Below are 24,529 nucleotides of genomic sequence, written 5' to 3'. Positions count from 1 at the left end.
GATAGCCTGTCCTTATTATAGATAAAAGTTCTAATTAAGGTCAGTTCTTCAGTGAGTCATACTTACAGTGTTGTAGAGCTTCTGTTTTCTCAGCACCTTTTAGAGTGTTGTTTTGTTTTACTGGATTCCAAAAATACATCATTTAAAAAATTTTTAAATGTTAACACAAATACAGAAAAACCATAGCCCTTGGCATTCTACTTTTATTATCAAGAGTTCTGCCTTATCCCATAATTATCTGTTAACAGCATGTACTCATGGATTCCTGTTTTTTTCAATGGTTATAATTCTTTACCATGCTTAATTATTTTGGTGCCTAAATTTTCTCAGATGTAGCTTCTTGGAGCCTCTTCAAACTGGCTCCTATATGCTTGTGACATGACCTTGTCTTTTTTTCTTTGCTTTTCTTTTTCTTGCTGCTGCTTCTTGAAAACTGGACATTGGAAGTAATGAGTTGTGGAGACTCTGGATTCTGTTATATTCTGGAATGGTTGATGTTATGTTCTAGAGGGCAGTTGGCTTTCCTGTCCTCAAGTTGCAAACTTTGTCTCCTTACCCTTCCCGCCTTTCCATCTTCCCCGCAGCAGCGTGTTTCCGCTCTCTGTTTTGTCTTCGCACTGCTGCCGTGTTAGACTGGTGTTCCAGAGTCTCCTCCTGTATATAGCAGTCAGCCAAGGATTTGAGCAGAGATGGAACTTACCCTCTCAGTGGTTTCTTTGCTCCTAGGGGTCACCCCATAATTTCTAGCTCCTCTGTCGGCTTTGCACTCCATCCTCTGATAGTTAAAACCCATAAAGCTTCAACTTTCTGCTGCATGAACTATACCACCATTTTCCTGCAGCTCTAGCCCTGAGCTATATAAACCCCAAGCTAGTAATTTGTACTCCTTGAAATTTTTTGAAATTAGACTGTCCTCTGGTTTCTCTCTGCTTTGGGAAGGTTTTCATTGCCTTTAAATGTGTTTTTACAATTCTTTTTATCCACTTTTTATAACTGCAGTCTGTTGGAGAGTTTGTGTGACCACTTTACCACTATCACCTGAAGTACTGTTCACCTGGTTTTGTTGTAGATGTTGTTGACAGGTTTTGCCTTTGTTTTCCTGATTGTTCTCTGTGCTTTTATGGGTAGATTTTGGGAGACTCAAAACCATGCTATCACTACCACCATCCTTCTAGAACCACAAATACATATTTTTACTTAGATTTTTATAAGGCAAAGGGAAGGGTTTAATCGTGTGATTAAACAATTTTGAAATAAAATTAGCTGATCTTGTTTCTTTTATTAGAGGCAGCTGAAATAAAAATTTGGCAGAAGGAATTAATACTTTAAAGTAGCGTTATATCCATATTATATAGTGAAGTACTTAGTTCTTCCATGGAGAAGGCTGTTAACATGGAGTTTTGAAATTCATTTCAAATTCATGAGCTATTTAAAAAGTTAAAACCAAGGATATAATTCTAGCTAACATTTGTCTGTAATCTTCCATTTATTTTAGGATTGAGTTTGAGTTCATTCACTTATTTATTTTTGACTCAAGTGGTAACTTAAAAAAAAATTATCTGCAGTAAATAATCCTAAATATTAACTTTCCCCTTCTGAGTAGTTGGTAAATAGATGTACCTTATAGTCTGTATTTACTTTAATATTTGACAGTTTTATCTTTTTTCAAAAGAGAAAATATCTAGCTAAATTTGAATATATTTGGGGGCATGATACTTTTATTGTTGTTAATAGCATTTACTTATTATCTGCAATATACATATATATATATATATATATAGTAGGCACTTTGCATTCATTATTTCAGTCCTCAGAACATCTTCATGAGATTAGTAATATATCTGTTTTATAGATGAAGAACTGAGATCCACAAGTTACTTGCTTAAAACCACATAGCTGGAATTTGAAGCTAGGTTTGTTTGACTTCAAAATTCTTCACTCATTCTATCTTCATAGTCTTTTTTTTTTTTTTTAGCTTGCTGAAGAAAGTTTTGATTCTTAAATTTTTCATATTGTGTTAGAAGTATATAAATTTTGGAATTTTTTTTTTAATCTGTTTGAAGGCAAGTCATTTTTTAAATTACCTTTTCAGGAAGATCTTGAGATACAGAAATGTATATTAATAATGAAGCATCATTTATATAAAGGCCGGAGGAGAGAGCAAAGGAAATTAGCTCAAACATGAGATATTTAATTTTGTTTAAGGGAAAACTTCCACTCAAAGTGAGCTGTTGAAAAGCAGAAGAATTACTTGGCACTGTTGCTGAATATTATTCCTAAAGTTTTTTTTAAAAGCTATGTAGATCTGTAACAATAATGGTCTGTAACTCTGAATTTGGACATAACTCTACAAGATGAACTGAATTCCTAGAGATCTTATGCTTATGCCTGTATTTATTTAACTGTTTAAGTTCCTCTAGCAGTAAGAGATAAATAAATCAAATAAAATAATTGAATGATTTCCCTTTGATTCTATACACTTCTCTGGGGTATAATTAAGTAATCTTCCTGTAGTTAGGTTGTTTTTGACTAGAAGCAGGCTTCTCAGAAGTTCCTAAATTTGGAGTTCACTTGCCCTAGGTTTATGTAGGTATTCTTTTCTTCCCCCGCTTCCTCTTCCCTAAGATTATTGTGTTGGAAATAGTATTGTTTCTTTTGTAATTGTATAGGCATAGTTCCAGAGCACCACAACATGACGATAAAGCAAATCACATGAATGTTTTGGTTCCCCAATACATGTAAAATAGACTGTAGTCTATTAAGTGTGTGATAGTATTATGTCTAGAAAAATGTACATACCTTAATTATAAAAGACTTGACTCTCAAGCGATGCTCACCCCCATATGAGCCTCCAGCAAGTCATCAGCTCTGCTGGTGGATGATCTTGCCTTCATGTTGATGGCCCCTGTGACTTGCCAAGGGTGGTGGCTGCTGAAGGATGAGACGGCACAGCAATTTCTTAAAGTAAGACAACAGGGAAATCGGCTGCATTGATTGACTCTTCCTTTCATAGACGATTTCTCTGTAGCATGCAGTTCTGCTTGATAGTACTTTACTCAGAGCAGAACTTTTTTCAAAACTGGAGTCAGTGCTCTCAAATCCTGCCACTGTTTTATCAGTAAAGTTTATGTAATAGTCTAAATCCTTTGTTGTTATTTTCAAAAGTCAATTGAGTTTAAAACAGTAAATGCTAGAGAGGATGTGGAGAGAAGGGAATTCTCCTACACTGTTGGTGGGGATGTAAATTGGTACAGTCACTATGGAGAACAGAATGGAGGTTCCTTAAAAAACTAAAAGTAGAGCTACCATATGACCCCGCAATCCCACTCGCCGACATATACCTGGAGAAAAACATGATGTGAAAAGATACATTCACCCCCATGTTCAGCGCAGCACTATTTTCAGTAGCCAAGACATGGAAGCAACTTAAATGTCCATTGACAGAGGAATGAAATGAGATGTGATACATATATTCAGTGGAATATTACTCAGCCATTAAAAAGAATGAAATCATGCCATCCGCATCAACATGGATGGACCTTGAGATTGTCATACTGAGTGAAGTAAGTCAGAGAAGGAAAAATATCATGTGACATTCCTTATATGTGGAATCTAAAAAGAAATGAGACATGAACTTAACAAAACAGAGACTCACAGAATGAACTTAGAGTTGCCAGGGGGAAGGGATACTTAGGGAGTTTGGGATGAACCCGAACACACTGCTATGTTTAAAGTAGATAATCAACAACTACCTACTGTGTTTAGCACATGGAACTCTGCTCAGTGTTAGGTGGCAGCCTGGATGGGAGGGGAGTTTGGGGAAGAATGATACATGTATATGCATGGCTGAGTCCCTTCTCTGTCCACCTGAAACTATGACTGCATTGTTCAACTGAAATAAAAGGTACATTAACAGATTTTTTTAAAGTCAAACAAGTTTGCCTTCTTCCTGGTACTCCAAAATAATTACATAATAGCATCAAGGATCATTCATCATAGGTCACCATAACAAATATAATGATAATGAAAAATTTGAGATACTCTGAGAATTAACAAAACGTGACACAGACACAGAGTGAGCAAATGCTGTAGGAAAAATGGTATTGATAGATTTTCTTGCTCAATGCAAGGTTGTCACAAACCCTCAATTTCTAAAAATTGTAATATTTATAAAATAAAGCAAAGAGCAGTAAAGCAAGGCGTGGTAAAACAGGTTTGCTTGTATATACCTCTACTGCTATTTCATGTAGTACAACAACTATTTTCATGCTTCTGATATCTGAATAGCAAAAGAACTTAAGAAAATTAAGTACAAACCCAGATGACACAAAGCCAACACTGTTAAAATGCCAGACTCCAGAATATTTCAGTGTGATGTTGGCATGCTATATACTTAAATATGATACTTTCAACAAAAGTGAACTGTGAAATGAACTGTGGTCAGAAAAATAAAAATCCAAGAGTATTATATCTGAATTTTCCCTCTCTTTGCACCATGATGCCATAACTGTCAATCAAATGCTTCTGATGAACTTATTAAAGATACCTGAAGGGGACATTAAGATAACACTTGTTTTCAGAAATTGCTGTTTATAGTATGGATTGCATAGTAAGAGAAATTGAAGGCCCAGAAACAAATTAAGAGGTATTATAGGTTAAAAGTGAGGAAGTAAGTTCTTGAAATACATGTATTAGTAGAAACGAAAAGGGACAAATGGTATAACTAGGACAGGATTTAGTGAGTGACAGAATATGTGGGTGGGTGTAGGTAGAAGAAGCCAAGGAATGTTAAGAATTTGAGTCTAGGTGAGTTATGATCTCATTGAACTTTGATTTGGCCAAGTATTGGTTATTTTCTAATATTAGAGGTTATAAAGTTCAAGACAAAGTTTCTCTCTCCAGGACTAGTAGGGGAAATAGTGACACTTATTTCAGAGGGAGAAGAAGGTACAGCCATCCTCACAGTCTGATTTTAGAACATTTTTGTCCCTGTCACAGAAGCTCCACACTCATTAGCAGTCAGTTCCTATTCCCTCTAGTTCTCTTCCCCCAGACCTTATGTAACCAAAGTCTTTTGAATTCTTATTTTTCTGACCACGGTTCACTTCACAGTTCACTTTTGTTGAAGGTATCATATGTAAGTGTATTGCATGCCAACATCACACTGAAATATTTTGGAGTCTGGCATTTTAACACAGTGTTGGCTTTATGTCATCTGGGTTTGTACTTAATTTTCTCAAATTCTTTTACTATTCAGATATCAGAAGCATGAAAATCGTTTTAGTACACGAAATAGCAGTAGAGATACACAAGTATACCTGTTTTACTGTGCCTTGCTTTACTGTATTTCATAAATATTACATTTAGAAGTTGAGGGTTTGTGACAACCCTACATTGAGTGACAACCCTACACTGAGTGACAACCCTACATTGAGTGACAACCCTACATTGAGCAAGTCTGTCAACACCATTTTTTCCAACAGCATTTGCTCACTTTTTGTCTGTCATATTTTGTTAATTCTCAGAGTATTTCAAACTTTTTCATTATTATTATATTTGTTATGGTGATCTATGATCAGTGATCTTTGATGCTACTTTTGCCTCTATAAATTTGCTTATTTCCAGACATTCCATCAGAGAAGGCAATGGCACCCCACTCCAGTACTCTTTTGCCTGGAAAATCCCATGGAGGAGCCTGGTGGGCTGCAGCCAGTGGGGTTGCTAAGAGTCGGACATGACTGAGCGACTTCCCTTTCACTTTTCACTTCCATGCATTGGAGAAGGAAATGGCAACCCACTCCAGTGTTCTTGCCTGGAGAGTCCCAGGGACAGTGGAGCCTGGTGGGCTGCCGTCTGTGGGGTCGCACAGAGTCGAACACAACTGAAGCGCCTTAGCAGCAGCACCAGCAGACATTCCATACAGTATGAGGTCTTTTGTGACTGGCTTTTTTCACTTAGCTTGTTTTCAGGGTTTAACCTTATTGTAGCATGTATCATCACTTCATTGCCTTTTGTTACCAAATAATATTCCATTGTGTATATATGCCATATGCCATATCTTATTTACCTGTTCATGACCTCATGGACATATGGGTTGTTTTCACTTTTTGGCTGTTGTGACTAATGCTTTCATGGACATTCATGTCAAGTTTTTGTGTGAATATATGCTTTTATTTTTCTTGATTATATATCTAGGAGTAGAATTTCTGGGTCATCTGTTAATTCTATGTTAACTTTTTAAGAAGCAAGTGACTACATCATTTTCCAACCCCTCCAGCAATGTGTGAGGATTCTAGGTTCTCCATATCCTCACCCATACTTCTCTCTTTTTAAATTAGCCATCTAGTGGGTATGAAGTATATCTCATTGTGGTTTTAATTTGTATTTCCCTGATGACTAATGATGTTGAGCATATTTTCATGTGCTGATTGGCTCTTCGCATATCTTCTTTGGATAAATGTCTATTCATATTCTTTGTCCATTTTTCAGCTGGGTTATACTAGGTCCTTATGAGACACCTGATTTGCACATTCTGTGGATTATCTTTGCTTACTTGGTGGTATCCTTTGAAGGAGAAAAATTTTAATTTCAGTAAAGTTCCATTCACCTATTTTTTTTTGTTGTTCTCCTGTTTTAAGAAATTGTTGCCTGATTAAGGTCACAAATGTTTGCTTTTATGTTTTCTTATCAGAAATTTATTTTCTGAAACAAAAAAGAAATTTATTTCTTATCAGACATTTAGTTCTGTGGCTTACTTTTTGGTTACTTTTTATTACATGTTTTTAAAATTAAAAACAAGTGTTGTCAAAAATATAGAATGATTTATGGTTTTAGGGAAGGATTGCAAGAATTATGCTTTCTCATTCCTGAATCCTGTAATACCTGTTGAGAATTTGGAAGTACTAGATGGTGCATTGGAAAAGGCAGTGGCACCCCACTCCAGTACTCTTGTCTGGAAAATCCCATGGACGGAGGAGCCTGGTGGGCTGCAGTCCATGGGGTCGCTAAGAGTCGGACACAACTGAGCGACTTCCCTTTCCCTTTTCACTTTCATGCATTGGAGAAGGAGATGGCAACCCACTCCAGTATTCTTGCCCAGAGAATCCCAGGGATGGGGGAGCCTGGTGGGCTGCCGTCTATGGGGTCGCACAGAGTCGGACACGACTGAAGTGACTTAGCAGCAGCAGCAGCAGCAGCTGGTGCATAGCCTTCTCTGGATTGACAGTAAATCCTTCAGGTAGTTTGCTCTTTTGAACAGATGGTGGCAGCAGAGCTTTGCTGAATGAAAATTCTCAATTTTTAAGCCTAGTATTTTTGCATTATGAAGACTTTTAATGCTCTTGGCAATAAATTGTTAGGCAGTAAGTTTAAATTTCCATTTAAGATTAAAAATTATTTAAATTTAAGGACTTTTTTTGCTATGAGTTTATTCTGGCTTTTTAGTTTATGAAACCAGTTTGTGAGGTATGAGCATGGTTTTCTTCAGTTCTCCACCCTTAGGACATAATTTTCTCTTAATACTCTAAGGTCTTTTACCCACTTTTCTTTCATTATCTCACTCCTATCCCTATGATCTTTGTGTAGAGATAAAGTAATAGAGTAATAGTCAAAATGGTGATTAATGCTAAAGCTATTTGCAAACTTACTCCTAAAACACATTGGCAGACTCACATTCTGACTTAGGAAATATGTCATATAGAAATTGAACATGTGGGTAACAGTTTTTTTCCCTTCAATAAGAAAAACTGCTTTATATCATCTCAAGATTGGATTAAAGATTTCCTTTTTAGATCTAAATATTAAACAGTAAAATTAAGTGATGCAGTTATTCTGTGACAGTTGTTTTCAAGGTAATAGAAATAGTAAACATATATTGAGCACTGACTGTTCGCTAAGTATTAGTCACTCAGTTGTGTCTGACTCTTTGAGACCCCATGGACTATAGCCAACAGGCTCCTCTGTCCATGGAATTCTCCAGGCAAGAATACTGGAGTGGGCTGCCATTTCCTTCTCCAGACTGTTTGCTGAACACTGTGCTAAAATGCCTTATGTGCACTGTCTCTTATTCTCACAACAGCTGCTTCTGAGAGGTAAGTTACTGTTTTTGGCCTGAAGTTTCCAGAGGAATATAGGAGTTTAGAGAAGTTAAATAATTTGCCCAAGTCACATTAGTGGATGGAGAGGTGTGTGTATGTGTTCATAAGCAAGTATATTATACTATTTTATGTGTGTTTAATTTTTACAGAGATAGTATCATATAGTATATATGCATCACTTTGTAACTTATTTTTAAAATTCAACAGCTTGCTTTGAAAATCTATAGCATTTGCTACTATGTATAGATGTCTGATCAATTTTTTTACTTCGTGAATAGACACTACTTTCTTTGAATAAGCTGCTTAAAAACAGCTTGTCCTAGAATTTCATCTGATTCACTTTTCCTCTAGAGCATGTACCAAGTGTTTAATTAAATTTTTTCCTCTGTTAACAGAGTAATTTATTAATTTTTGGTGTAATGATCATGAAGAAACAGTTTAATACATATAATTGGTGTAATAGTCCCTGTATTTTATTTTATACTTCAGATTACTTATTTTTGGATCATATGACACTGAAGCAAATATTCATTGCACACTTGAACTGAGTACTGGTGTTTGGGAAGAAAAGCAAAGGAGTTCTATTAAGACGGTAAGATACATTTGCTTAGTTTTACATCTGTATAAAGTTTATGTTCTATAAGTATTTTTTTAATATTTCTGTATCCTTGAGTTATTTTTAGTCATTTGCAAATAATTATGAACAGCTCTTATTTGTTTTGTTGTAATGCATCCATAATAAAATGAATCACATAAAACTATAATATTAATTGCTTGCTTGCATCAAAAACCTTGTCTGACTAATTTTCTTTTTATAACTTAAGTTGTTTCATAGTTGTAGGATCAGAGGGAAATAATTCTGAAAACATTGAAAAGTATGTACATTCAGAGCATTCATTCACTCATTCATCAGATATTTTGTGAGCACTTACTTTGTACCAGGCACTGTGTTAGCTGCTGGGGAAACAGTCTCTTGTCTCTCAAGACAAGAGACCCTGTTTTTGTTGTGCTGTCCTAGGGGAGAGGTTTGATATTCGTCTGCCTGCACAGAGAAATAATTACAAGAGGACAGGGGTAAACCTGCAGAGAGATCAGATCAGTTAAGAGGCATTTAGGGGAGGCGTTGGCTACTTTAACTAGGTGGTAGCCAAGGAAATGGAAAGAAGAGAATGGATTTGGGACCTACTTTTGGTGTGTGAAGGACTCGGAGTTCTGGTTCCTTTTTTGATCTCTCTCAAAAGAAGCTGTCACCTAAATTGCAAAGAGTTTGAAAAAACTGTAAAAGCATTTTAAAAATATTTTAAGTGCTATAATTAAAAATAAAAACAGTGCTTTAATCTCATTATGTTTTATTTGGACTTGTCTGTGTTCTTTGGGTTCCTAAATGAGTAAAAATTGTCACTAGTTATTAGCTAATTTGTTTTCAAAGTTGAGTTGGTGTTTTTGAATGTTCTGCATAGCAGTTTTAGTAGCAGTTATGTCTTGCTTCTTGGAATTTGCATAAATCTAGTAGTCTATTAAAGATTTTAGCGCATTTATTCAAGATATTGTCTACAGAATTTCATTAAGCCCATGAAGTTACACAATGAAAATAGAATCCCAGAATTTTATGGCTGAAATAGAGAAGAAAAAAAAAAGTCAGTGTCCTAAAGGGACCCTCAGACTGTGGGGGGGGGGGGAGGTTTATTTAGTTTACTGCATATACTGAGATATTATGGATTTAGTAATAATAAAATTTCAAGAGTGCTTTTGGAACCCCAGACCTCTCCAAAGTTACTTTTAGTCTGTTTTAAGGTAAGATCTGTTTAGTACATCAGTAGTTTTTTGCAGGAATAAATTATTGTGTTTTTAAAGTTGTGTTTAATAAGTTAGATATTTAGCTGTTCACATTTAACACTTGGTGGCAGTATAACTAATCCTGTGATTATTATTTTTTAGCCAGTATTTAAGAAAGCTCTCTCTTTTATCTTCATTATACTGGTGAATAAGTACTTTTGAACTGTACTACCTAGCTGTTTCACAGTAGTAGTAAGGGTACTTTTTGGAATCTCTAGAATAATCTGTTATTCTTCATAGCATTTTAAAAAAGACAGTTCTCAATTTTTTAAACAGGTATGTAAACATATTACCATGCTTTCAAAAATTTTGACTTAACGGTTATGTGGTATTTTTATAGATGTCCCTTTGGCTTTTAAATTGTTGCCAGCTTCTCTATGTAGTAATTGTTGTGAACATTCTTATGTAAAAAAAATTGAGCACTGTCAAATTCTTTTGGAATAGAGTAATTTCAATGAGTATGGGAAAGGAGAGAGAAATAAAGCTGAAAAGGGAGGATGGGCTGACCCCCAGAGTTTGAATATGTGAAAGTAATTGGGAGCATAGGATTTGGGACATGGGAATGCAGTCCATAGGGCTGCAAAGAGCTGGACACAACTGAACGACTGAACTGAACTGAACTGAGTGACAGGGTCAAAGTAGTTTTTTATAGGAAAACCTCCCCTTTCTCTTGTGGTTGTTCATGCCACCTTTCCTTTGTTACATCTCAAACAATTTGAAGCAACTTCTCAGAAAAAATAGCCAGGTTTACAGTTTGTTCTCAAATAAATAAATACATGAAAACCAGCATTGTTTTGTCTAGATATGAAAGGGCCCTAATTTGCCATTGCTGTTGGCATTTTCAGTTTCCTTTATTATACTTGCAAAGATATGAGATTAGACAGCTTTAATATTTTGTAGCAAAGGTTACTGAGACTTTAATCTTGAGTCATAATTTTAGATCTTAGCATATGTCATAGGTAGTTTTGGGGAAGGAATTCTAGGTTAGTAATTACATCTGGTGTCAAAAATGGCAGCAGTACTGAAGTGTCTGCAGGCATTAAATCACATGTGTCTGAATTTAGTAACTCTAGGGAGGAGAATCACAGTGTTTCTCAAGACTACGTAAAGCATTACAGAATAGGATTTGATAATTTGAGATACATTGCAAATTTGGCTAGAAAAAAGAATATCATTTAAAAATAAGTGTGCTAAAAAAAGTATTTGAAAGAAACTTAATTACATGTTTTAAATATGCCTTTGAGTTTTTCAAACCTTTTTTAAAGTGTAATGTACCTTATGCTCTTAAGTTGGGTAAGATCAATAATAAATGGAAAGTTTTGAATTTGTGGTATTTGCACAGATGTTGGAGCTGGGAGTAGAAGTGGAACAGTTGTAATGCAGTAGCTGTAAGTCCTAACTAAATCTAATGAATAGTGGCTTAAGCAAGAAAAGAACTTAATTGTCTTGTGAAATTTTTCTTAAACTGGGATGTCAGAGAATAATTTAAAAGAATAATTTAATAAATACCCTGCATAGAACCTACTTTCTACCTTATTTAGAAATCTGAGGAAAGTTTGGATCAAACTCAGACACTCAGTTCGGTGCCCTGTTTGTTAGCTTATTTGCACAATAAAAGAGCTCATAGGGTAAATGAAGTACTCTATGGTAGTGTTTGTTCTTTAAAAATAATAAGTAAAGATTCCTCATGAGATAGAATGAGGAATAAATTGGAAATTAGGCTTAAACATAAATTACAGGATCATCTTGCAAGTGATGACAGTGTCAGTACTAAAAATGTATTTACTAGCACTAAAAATTTATTTACTTGCACAAAAGAGACAGGACACTTTATGATTTATTTCAGTCTGTTGCACTATACAGGTTTGGTGATGATAGTTTGCTTTTTTACTAAGGAACAAATTTAAGGAGTTTTCAGATTCTAAAAAAAGTTTCAGGCGATGATATTTCAGTAGGAAGCGATGAAGACAACAGTATAGCTCAGCTCTATTGACAATACGGTTAACCTGACATCTATTAAACATGGGACTTCGCAGGTGGCGCTAGTGATAAAGAACCCACCTGCCAATGCAGGAAACCTAAGACACACTGGTTCGATCCCTGGGTCGGGAAGATCCCCTGGAGAAGGGCATGGCAACCCACCCCGGTATTCTTGTGTGCAGAATCCCATGGACAGAGGAGCTAAGCAGGCTATGGCCCATAGGGTTGCAAAGAGTCAGACATGACTGAAGCAACTTAACATATACACATATTAAACATATTGATCACAATCATTATTGTGTGCATGGTAAAGCAAACAGATCTCATAAATGTCGCTTAGACACACATGGTTTTAAAGAAGGAGAGATCTTGAGTCCTACCCTCCCAGAATTGGAGTTCACTCATCCTTGACCACCCACTTGCTTTACCCTTGCTGCTGCTGCTGCTAAGTCATTTGAGTCGTGTCCGACTCTGTGCAACCCCATGGATGGCAGCCCACTAGGCTCCTCTGTCTCTAGGATTCTCCAGGCAGGAATACTGGAGTGGGTTGCCATTTCCTTCTCCAATGCATGAAAGTGAAAAGCGAAATTGAAGTCGCTCAGTCGTGTCTGACTCTTAGCGACCCCATGGACTGCAGCCTACCAGGCTCCTCCATCCATGGGATTTTCCAGGCAAGAGTACTGGAGTGGGGTGCCATTGCCTTCTCCGCTTTACCCTTACTCCTGGACATAAGATAGGTTATCTGTAAATGCTCTTTTCTTTTACTCTCTCTCAACTATCCTGTCTGTGCCATCCATGGCTTCTCTTCCATCAGTTATTCAAACTGTCACTGGAGTCTTCAAACATTGTTTTATTCTTGGTGCAACTGAAATTCTTGAGGCCATTTGGGGAGAAGAGAAGGCACCATGAAAATGAGCTGTGGAACCTCTGAATGTGGAAATTCTGGGGTTGAGGGAAAAGCAGTGTGGGCCTTTTGGCACCGGCTGTTCAGTCTAGCTTTCCCTTGTTCTCCATTTTGAATAAAAATATAAAAGGAGTTTTAATTTTTAAAAACAAACTTTTTAATGTACATTTTTGATACTAGCCCTATTCCCTCTCCTTCCAGCCTACCAGACTATGCCCAGAGACCCTTTATAGCAATTGTCCCTTGTAAGATTTAAGTTTTCCCTTCTCTAATTAGAGATAGAAGGCTAAAAATCTAACTAACTGTTAAGGCAGTCCATCCACATAAATATGTCACTATCAAACAGGAAGAAAGAATATCGATTTCCTTTGAGGTGATGAAGAATTAGCACGGAATCTTCTCTGGATATATAGTAGGTGGACAAAAGAGAGCTACTGTTACAGTCACGTGTTCAGTATGAAAAGCAAAAGCACTTAATGTCTTATTAAGCACTTATGTAGCCCAGTATGTAGATGCCAGAGAGAACTGTTAAAGACATTAGGAGATGTCATGACATTTCAGATTTGTCTGAAAAATAAGAAGTAATAAATTCCTGAAAAGCGTTCGGCTAACCACTTGGGGAGAGTCCATAAATAATTTGAAACTCTTAATCAGAACGAATGTATTCCTTTTAGAGGGTTATGTGTTGTCAGCTGGCAACTTGAAACTGGCCACTGCTCTAAGAAGGGCTTTAGATAGGATCAGGCACCTCCAAAATCATGAAGTCAGAAGTCATCTAGAGTCTAGACTTTATCTTTTATTTTACTTGATTGGTACTTTTCCTTCTCTCTACTACTGCTTCCCTATCAAAACCTCATTTTTTGAAAGGATTTGATTCTGAGAGATAAATAATTTATATCAGATTCCCTTCCATTTTCTTTTAACCTACCCTTAGAATTAGACCCCCAGTTTGATTCCTGGGTCAGGAAGATCCACTGGAGAAGGAATAGGCTACTCACTCCAGTATTGTTGGGTTTCCCTTGTGACTCAGCTGGTAAAAAATAATGCCTGCAATGCAGAACACTTGGGTTCTATCCCTGGGTTGGGAAGATCCCCTGGAGAAGGGAAAGGCTACCCACTCCAGTATTCTGGCCTAGAGAATTCCATGGACTGTATAGTCCATAGGGTCTCAAAAAGTTGGACACAACTGAGCAACTTTGACTTTGACTAGAATTAGAGAAACATTTGATGACATGATGCCTACTTTCTAAGAACTGTCTGTGTAGGAAAAGAAACATGTAAACCAAATATGTCACATAAGTAATACTTAAGAGTCTACGAAATACTGTATTCTTTTACCATATATAAAGAACCAAAGTCTTTTTGCCCATAGGATCTGTTCTTGTTCCTTCAAATCCCACTACGTCTTAACAAAAATTAGACTGTGTGTGGTAGTCTGATAATTAGGAGACAATTTGGGAGTGGTGTTAGTGGGATTATTTTAGACCAGAGGCAAGGAGAGCTTTGAGACTGTGGGGAGATGGAAGTTGAGTGGAAGAGCCTTCATAATAAGGTCAGCCATGTTTAATTGCCAAAGATCGAGCTTGATAATCTGCCTTAATATAGAGTCCAATGAGTCTGCTACTGGAGATCAGTGGAGAAATATCTCCAGAAAGAATGAAGAGACAGAGCCAAAGCAAAAACAACACCCAGTTGGGGATGTGACTGGTGACAGAAGCAAAGTCCAATACTGTAAAGAGCAATATTGCATAGGAATCTGGAATGTTAGTTCCATGAATCAACGCAAATTAAAAGTGGTCAAACAGGAGATGGCAAGAGTGAACATTGACATTCTAGGAATCAGTGAACTAAGATGGACTGGAATGGGTGAATTTAACTCAGATGCCCATTATATCTACTACTATGGGCAAGAATCCCTTAGAAGAAATGGAGTAGCCATCATAGTCAACAAAAGAGCCCAAAATGCAGTACTTGGATGTAATCTCAAAAACAACAGAATGATCTCTGTTCGTTTCCAAGGCAAACCATTCAATATCACGGTAATCCAAGTCTGTGCCCTGAGTAGTAATGCTGAAGAAGCTGAAGTTGAACAGTTCTATGAAGACCTACAAGACCTTTTAGATCTAACACCCAAAAAATATGTCCTTTTTATCATGGGGGCCTGGAATGCAAAAGTGGGAAGTTAAGGGATACCTGGAGTAATAGGCAAATTTGGCCTTGGAGTACAGAATGAAGCAGGGCAAAGGCTAATAGAGTTTTGCCAAGAGAACACACCGGTCATAGCAAACATCTTCTTCTGACAACACAAGAGAAGACTCTACACATGGATATCACCAGATGGTCAACACTGATATCAGATTATATTATTTGCAGCCAAAGATGGAGAGGCTCTATACAGTCAGCAAAAACAAGACCGCGAGCTGACTGTGGCTCAGATCATGAACTCCTAATTGCCAAATTCAGACTTAAATTGAAGAAAGTAGGGAAAACCACTAGACCATTCAGGTATGACCTAAATCAAATCCCTTACGATTATACAGTGGAAGTGACAAATAGATTCAAGGGATTAAATCTGATACAGTGCCTGAAGAACTATGGACAGAAGTTTGTGACATTATACAGGAGACAGTGATCAAGACTATCTCCAAGAAAAAGAAATGCAAAAAAGCAAAATGGCTGTCTGAGGAGGCCTTACAAATAGCTGTGAAAAGAAGAGAAGCAAAAAACAAGGGAGAAAAGGAAAGATATACCCATCTGATTGCACAGTTTCAAAGAATAGCAAGGAGAGATAAGAAGACCTTCCTCAGTGATCAGTGCAAAGAAATAGAGGAAAGCAATAGAATGGGAAAGACTAGAGATCTCTTCAAGAAAATTAGAGATACCAAGGGAACATTTCATGCAGAGATGGGCTCAATAAAGGACAGAAATGTATGGACCTAACAGAGGCAAGGAGATCCAACCAGTCCATCCTAAAGGAGATCAGTCCTGGGTGTTCATTGGAAGGACTGATGCTGAAGCTGAAACTCCAATACTTTGGCCACCTCATGCGAAGTATTGACTCATTGGAAAAGACCCTGATGCTGGGAGGGATTGGGGGCAGGAGGAGAAGGGGACGACAGAGGATGAGATGGCTGGATGGCATTACCAACCCAATCGACATGAGTTTGAGTGAACTCCGGGAGTTGGTGATGGACAGGGAGGCCTGGCATGCTGTTATTCATGGGGTCGCAAAGAGTCGGACATGACTGAGCGACTGAACTGAACTGAACTGAACTGAACAGAAACAGAAGAACTGTACAAAAAAGATCTTCATGACTCAGATAACCCCAATGGTGGGATCACTCACCTAGAGCCAGACATCCTAGAATGTGAAGTCAAGTGGGCCTTAGGAAGCATCACTACGAACAAAGCTAGTGGAGGGGATGGAATTCCAGTTGAGCTATTTCAAATCCTAAAAGATGATGCTGTGAAAGTGCTGCACTCAGTATGCCAGCAAATTTGGAAATCTCAGCAGTGGCCACAGGACTGGAAACGGTCAGTTTTCATTCCAATCCCAAAGAAAGGCAGTGCCAAGGAATGCTCAAACTACTGCACAATTGCACTCATCTCACACGCTAGTAAAGTAATGCTCAAAATTCTCCAAGCCGGACTTCAACAGTACGTGAACTGTGAACTTACATATATTCAAGCTGGATTTAGAAAACGCAGAGGAACCAGAGATCAAATTGCCAACATCTGTTGGATTATTGAAAAAGCAAGAGAGTTCCAGAAAAACATCTATTTCTGCTTTATTTACTATGCCAAAGCCTTTGACTGTGTGGCTCACAATAAACTATGGAAAATTCTGAAAGAGATGGGAATACCAGACCACCTGACCTGCCTCTTGAGAAATCTGTGCAGATCAGGAAGCAACAGTTAGAACTGGACATGGAACAACAGACTGGTTCCAAATAGGAAAAGGAGTACGTCAAGGCTGTATATTGTCACCCTGCTTATTTAACTTATATGCAGAGTACATCATGAGAAATGCTGGGCTGGATGAAGCACGAGCTGGAGTTAAGATTGGTGGGAGAGACATCAATAACCTCAGATATGCAGATGACACCACCCTTATGGCAGAAAGTGAAGAAGAACTAAAGAGCCTCCTGATGAAAGTGAAAGAGGAGAGTGAAAAAGTTGGCTTAAAACTCACCATTCAGAAAAGTAAGATCATGGGATCTGGTCCCATCACTTTATGGCAAATAGATGGGGAAACTGTCCTAGACCTTACTTTGAGGGGCTCCAAAATCGTTGCAGATGGTGACTGCAGCCATGAAATTAAGAGTCTTAATCCTTGGAAGAAAAGTCATGATCAACCTAGACAGCATATTAAAAAGCAGAGACATTACTTTGCCAACAAAGGTCCATCTAGTCAAGACTATGGTTTTTCCAATAGTCATGTACGGATGTGAGAGTTGAACTATAAAGAAAACTGAGCGCTGAAGAACTGATGCTTTTGAACTGTGGTGTTGGAGAAGACTCTTGAGAGTCCCTTGGCCAGCAAGGGGATCCAACTAGTCCATCCTAAAGGAAATCAGTTCTGAATATTCATTGGAAGGACTGATGTTGAAGCTTAAACTCCAATACTTTGGCCACCTGATGTGAAGAATTGACTCATTAGAAAAGACACTGATGCTGGGAAAGATTGAAGGCTGGAGGAAAAGTGGACGACAAAGGATGAGATGATTAGATGGCATCACCGACTCTGTGGGCATGAGTTTGAATAAATTCCGGGAGTTGGTGAAGGACAGGGACGCCTGGCATGCTGCAGTCCATGGAGATGCAAACGGACACAACTGAGCGACTGAACTGAATGATTCTTCCTCTACTTCCAGAGTGAAGGTTAGGCCCACTGAATACAGGAAGCATTTTGTAGAAGGAAGCTAGTCATTTGGGAGAAAATCAATGCATATGGAAATCTTTCCTGTCTAGTATGAAGATGCTAAACAAACATATAAAAGAAATGGAAACAGTAAATGCATTCTCAACTTTCAAAAAGCTTTTGATGACTATCCATACTATAGGTTCCCAAAGCATCTAATTACTAGGAGAATATTTTGTCACAGATTTGCCTTAACGATAAGGGGAAACAGGGTAAAAATGACCAGATGTAATATCCTGGATGATTGAGTTCAGGACTTTGATGAGTTTTCACAAACGATCTAAAATAAAATAGCACTCTCCAATAGAAATAAAATGCGTGCCACTTAAGTAATTTTAAATGTTCTTGTAACCATGTTTGACAAAGTAGAAATTAGCCAGTAAACAATTTTAGTAATCTTTTATTGGACCCATAAACCTAAAACATTGTCATTTCCGCATAACATAAAATTTAAGGAGACTATTTTTTTATAGTCTTTGAAATGTCGTGCATATTTTACAATTAGAATAGATCACAGTTCATCCTAGCCACGTTTCAAGTGCTCAACCATATGTGACTGTACCGACAACACAATTGTAGAGAAAGCAACTCAGCTTTGCACATATCATTAAACTTCTAGACTGTGCCCTGTTAAGAGGTACAAAATTGAGAATGCGCTCTCAGGACAAATGTGTAAGAAAGAATTCCAAACTGTGCCTAAAATATGTGAAATCTAGGTTCCCTAAAGAAATAGACAGTTATATCATTGTACCTCCAAAACAAGACAGCTTTTCATTAGAGTGAGTGTCACAAAGTGAATATGCTTATTTTAAAGCTATGAAATTCTCAGAATAAGTTGTTTGTACATTTCTGTTTTCTATAATACTACAAATTTATATTTGCTAGATAAGCTAGGGAGAAAGAACTAAAGTTTACATGTAAGTGAGGTAGCCATATAAAAATAAATGGATGGGAAAAAATTAATGTTCTTCAGCTGAAAAGACAAATGTGGGTGAATGATTAATGGAAGAATATAAATATAAAAAGTAAACAATAGAATGATCAAATTTACGGAGTCAAGGAACTAAGTCTATAGGTCTGTGAAGGAAATCTCATAGCCCTGATGATAATCAGATGATAAATGCTAAAAGAAGGGTACTTAAAAGGTCTTTGGTAATACTGCACACTACGTACTTGCTGATAGACCTTGCAGGAACACAAATATATTCTATTCTATCTATGCTATGTGTCCTACTCCTATTAGAATTCCTGGCATGTTGCAGTTCTGTGAATGTCCTGGGAGGGGACAAGGAGGATTGGTGGCCTTCATGGCTCCATACTTCTCACAGGACACAAACTCACTACACTTGTACCTTCTGGTGGAAAAATCTGCTTGATGCTCCAGCCTCTAGCCTCTGCCAATAATATTATAATTCCTCCCTGTGTTCAGCAAGAGCTTCTAAAACTCCCTACAACTTAAAGGGAAGTAAGGCTAGTAAAATTTAGATCCCACAGTGTTTCTTCCAAACTTTCAGCATGGCTTAGTCACATTTCTGTCCCCTTTCTCCCTTCAAGTCTGTTTCTGATGTATGTTTTAAGCAAATAAAAATATTTAGGTTAAGGATAACCACAAAATGAGATTTACGGCTCAGGATTCAAGAGGCCTAGTTTTTACAGTGAGGAATTTACACATGTGGCACATAAAAGTATAATGGCATTATTAAAAATATCAGAACTTCTTACCCAATGTGTGTAATTCAACATATCCTGAAATAAAATGACTGGGATCTAAATTTTTACCTGCCTCACTTCTTTCTTAGTTTTGGAGAGTTTTAGAAGTTCATGCTGAATATTATTTGTCCATGAATTGTGTGTACACACAAACTGTCGAAAAGAGCTCCCTAAAGAACTGTGATTTTAAGTAAGAACATAAGAGACAAATTTATAAGCACATTAAGCTAGATACTTCAGAGTTGGCATTTTGGTGTGTTTGTTTAAGGCCAGCTGCCTTGCAGATGGTATTTTTTGGTGCTCCTGTTTAACCATTTGCCATTTACAGTCTTAATCTTGTTGAAAGGAAGAGAAAGATTAAAACAAATAAAGCTTTTTTGAAAATGTCAGTTTTTAAACTCTGCTTTAGTTCCATTTTATAATATTTATGAATTCAATAGGGACTCTGAAATTTTAACCATATATAACCCTCTATAATTTGGCTTCTTAAATAAACTAAATACCTTTGAGCTTTAGGAGTAAATCCTATTTAGCATTTCCACTCTTAAGTTCATCTTGGTTAGAAATGAAGGATGCAGTTTTCTGTCTCGTTTTCTGTGTTTAATATGATTGTGAAATCCTGTGAAAAGAATAGAACTTAGGTTAAAATACAGAAGTATCTCCAAATCAAGTCAGTATAAAGCACTGAGTATGAGAAAGAGGAAACTGAGCAGGAGGTGCAAGGCGATGAGATTGTGGTCCTTTCCTTCAAGGAGGAGGAAATAAGATCAGCAATATAATGAGCATACCTGAATGTTCATTGGAAGGACTGATGCTAAAGCTCCAATACTTTAGCCACCTGGTGCAAAGAGCCGACTCATTGGGAAAGACCCTGATGCTAGGAAAGATGGAAGGCAAAAAGAGAAGGGGGCAGCAGAGAATGACATGGTTAGATATCATCACTGACTTAATGGACATGAATCTGAGCAAACTAGCAGATAGTGAAGGACAGGGGAGCCTGGCTGCTGCAGTCCATGGGGTCACAAAGAGTCAGATGCGACTTAGCAACTGAACAACCACAACACAATGAGCATCAATATTCCTGTTAGCACATGAATGCTCTAAGAGAGTTTCATGATAAAGTATAATAAGGTTCCATTGGAGGGTAGATAGCTTTCTTTTGGGAAAACCAGGAAAGAATATTTTGAGGTGACATTTGAGCCAAGCCTCACAGTGTATGTAGGATTTTGAAATGTAATAGGGAGGGCATTTAAGGGTGGAAAACATGGGGTAAATTCAAATAAATAGTATGAATGTTTGAGCATGTTTAGGATACATTGTGGAGAAGGAAATGGCAACTCACTCCAGTGTTCTTGCCTGGAGAATCCCAGGGACAGCAGAGCCTGGTGGGCTGCTGTCTATGGGGTCGCACAGAGTTGGACACAACTGAAGCGACTTAGCAGCAGCAGCAGCAGCAGCAGCAGGATACATTGGGGGCTTCCCAGATAGCACTAGTGGTTAAAAAAAAAAAACAAAAACCCACCTGCCCCTGCAGGAGACATAAAAAGACTTGAGTTCAATCCCTGGATCAGGAAGATCCCCTGGAGGAGAGCATGGCAATCCACTCCAGTGTTCTTGCAACCCACTCCCAGTATTCATGGGAGAATCCCATGGACAGAGGAGCCTTGTGGGTTACAGTCCATAGGGTCACAGAGAGTCGGACACAACTGAAGCAACTGAGTGAGTGAGCATGCATTGAGTCATCCAGGTTGGCTAAAGAATTTGGTAATGCAGGTAGATCATGCAAAACAAGAGTAAAAGCGGTGGGATCATGTTAAATTTGACAACTCCCAGACAGCAGTTATGGAGGCTTTTAGAATGAAACTGATGTCAGCGCAATCTTGATTTAAACAGACTTGGCTCTCACTTTGAGTCTTAGCTGTTTCACTTATTGGCAGGAGGATCTTAAAGTCCCCAAACCTGTCTTATTCACAAGTATTTTGTCTCTCAAATACTGCTCAGTCGTTTCCAACTCTTTGTGATCCCATGGACTGTAGGCTGCCCAGCTCTTCTGTCCATGGGATTCTCCAGGCAAGAATACTGAAGTGGGTTGCCATTTCCTTCTCCAGGGGAACTTTGCTACCCAGGGATCAAACCCAGGTTTCTTGCAATTGCAGACAGATTCTTTACCAACTGAACCAGTAGGTAAATGAGATTATGTATATTAAAATGCCTAGTACAACACCTGGCATATAGTAGGTAATAAAATGTTCACTAAACCTGGCAGCAGATGGATAAAAGCAAGGATGATTTGACAAGGGAAAGACTTGAAATAGAAGAGGTGAAGGGTAATGGAAGTCTAAAATAGAACAATGGTGAATGTGGAAAATAGAATCAGTGTGGCTCAGATACCACTGGAAATGGAGGGTTTTGGAGAATGAGAGAGAAAACCAGAAAGACAAGAGCCATGAGGAGGGTAAAGGAAGAGGAGAAAGGAGGTCTCATTCTGGATGTGCTGAGTACACACACATCACTGTCCCTGTAATGTGTTAGGGTACATTGATGGTCAGAGGTCAGTCCGGAGATAATTTTTTTTTAATGTGCTGCTTTTATTGTTTTGTGTTCATTTGTTTTTAATATTTTCAGTGCTGTTGTTCAAAGTTTTAATATCTGGTAAGTTGAACACTTTATTTGGAATATCTCTTGTGGCTCAGCTGGTAAAGAATCCGCCTGCAATGCAGGAGACCTGGGTTCGATCCCCAGGTTGGGAAGATCCTCTGAAGAAGGGAAAGGCTGCCCACTCCAGTATTCTGGCCTGGAGAATTCCATGGACTGTACAGTCCGTGGGGTTGCGAAGAACTGGACACAACTGAGCAACTTTCACTTCACTTCATTCTATTTTTAGATTTCTTTATTTAAGGATAAAAAGAAGCAGAATGGTTTCACAAAAGAATAGTAAGAATCTAATTTTTTTTTTTTTTAAAGAGCCTTTGAGAACACATTAAGGAAATAATTCTAATGAGACCTAAACACTGGTTTGGGGTTTTTTTTAATTAGAACTCTCCAGTTCACCGCAATCCAAGTAAAACTGATTTCCTAAGTCCTTACTTTGTCATGAACTAAAACATTCTGTTCAAGGTACAGTAGCACCTTCCCATAGAAATCCCCTTAGCCAGATAGCTCATTTTCTGACTCATACACTCAGATGCAGGATACAGAATTAGGAAATAGACAATTTAGAAAAGTGTTAGGTTTTATCAGAGATCCTGCAGTGTATTACAGCTCCTTGCCCACATGTGTTCATTCAGTCCGGTGGTATTTAGGAGCAATAACAAGATACCAGTGATTTCTGTGTGCCTCTTGGGATTTTAAGACACATGCATTAAATTCTTATAACAACTCCTTGAGGATAGGCACTATTATCATCTCCATTTTATGTATGAGGAAACTGAGGCACAGAGAGAAAGTAACTGACTCAGATCATCCAGCTAAGCAGATGGTAAGATAGTCTGCACACCCAGGCAATGTGACTCCAGAGCTGGGGTTCTGCATTACTATGCCATCTCCATGAATGGTGGCTTCAAGTCCGGTTCTTCCACTCTAGTTCTATGCCAGTGAACAAGTTATTTCATAATTCTAAAAAAGAAATACCAGTAACAGTTGGACACTTAGCCCAGTGTCATGGTAACTATAACAGTAACTATTATTATTTAACTTGACCCAAATGCCACCTCTTTTGCACCAGTGTTTTTAGTGCTATCTGATATTTTGTACATTCTTATAAATCCCCCTCTCCCTTTTTAAATCCTTCCTATAACAAGGTGAGGAGGACAAGGAAATAGCTTTCTGAAGGGATAGGATTGTTTCAAGAGTTTCAGATGGTTACTTTTAAAAACATCTACAAGGTTATTAAAGACTATTAGAAGAAAGATAGAGATCAACTAGCTGTTGCTCATCACAGCTGATGATTATCTTTTGTAAACTGATCAGAACTTTGGGCTTCCCTGGTAGTGCTCATGGTAAAGAACCCACTTGCCAATGCAGGAACCACAGTGAGATACAGATTCGATCCCTGGGTTGGAAAGATCGCCTGGAGGAAGGTATGGCAACCCACTGCAGTATTCTTGCTTGGAGAATCCCTTGGACAGAGGAGCCGGGCAGGCCACAGTCCATGGGGTCACAAAGAGTTGAACATGACTGATGTGACTTAGCACACGTATGAGAATGTTGTCACAAGTCTAAGTAGGAAACCATTGAGCATGAGGAAGTAGGTATCATGAAGCAGAGTTCTAGTTTTTGTTACACTCATTTGTGAAATTGGAGGATATTTGTGTATTTTAACAGTAAAATCAGTAATTTATATAAGATAAAAATGATACATGTTTGGAAATTGGTATGAGCTTTCTTTTTTTGCCCAATTGAAGGGAAAAAAAAAAGAGAGAAGGCTATAAATAAAGCTGTAAAAGCCAGCCATATTCCTGCTTTCCAGAGAAACCGCTAATAACTTTTAAGAAGAACTTTATAGATACAAGATATACACAGAGATGTGCATATGGTTCTGTAAATAAGAGTAAAATGAGATTGTATATTTTATAGCCTACTTTTTTTCCAACTTAGCAATATACCAGGGCATATTTTTATCTCAGTACATACGCTATTGTTTTTATGTCTGCGTGGTAGTCCACCGTGTACTATAATCTATTTAACCAATCATTTGTTGGTAAACATTTGGACTTTTTCCAATTTTTTGATATTGTAGAGAAATATATAATGGCTGTGTGTGTATATATATGTATGTATTCACATACATTCATTAAGTCATGGTTTGGCACACTTTTTCTATAAAGGATCAGATAGGAAATATTTTAATTTTTGTGGGCAAGATGATAAGTCTCAGAACTACTCAACTCACTTGTTTAATTCTAAACCAGTGAGAGACAATACATGAACAAATTAGTGTGGCTGTTTTCCAATACAACTTTTTTAGAAATAACTGTAGTTTGCTGACCGCTGATCTAAATGATCAAAGATTATGCCAAAAAAGAAAAGCTTTTAGTAGGTATTTCAAAATTGCATCCCAGCTAGAATCAAGGCTATACATTA

At 37.6% G+C, this 24,529-nt stretch overlaps 1 protein-coding gene across 1 annotated transcript in view; it reads left to right on the top strand.

Annotated features, from left to right (window-relative positions):
- The window catches only part of PDZD8 (PDZ domain containing 8), a 77,717-nt gene that overhangs the window by 33,521 nt on the left and 19,667 nt on the right, over window positions 1–24,529 (top strand). Inside the window, exon 3 of the mRNA XM_040254768.1 lies at window positions 8,586–8,688. Within this exon, the coding sequence (XP_040110702.1) occupies window positions 8,586–8,688 (103 nt within the window). The remainder of the gene's footprint in view (window positions 1–8,585; window positions 8,689–24,529) is intronic.

The sequence above is a fragment of the Oryx dammah genome, unplaced genomic scaffold (assembly GCF_014754425.2).
Source record: "Oryx dammah isolate SB20612 unplaced genomic scaffold, SCBI_Odam_1.1 HiC_scaffold_14, whole genome shotgun sequence".
NCBI classification, from domain to species: Eukaryota; Metazoa; Chordata; class Mammalia; order Artiodactyla; family Bovidae; genus Oryx; species Oryx dammah.
Note: the sequence above shows the minus strand (reverse complement) of the source record. Positions and strands in the feature narration are given on the sequence as shown.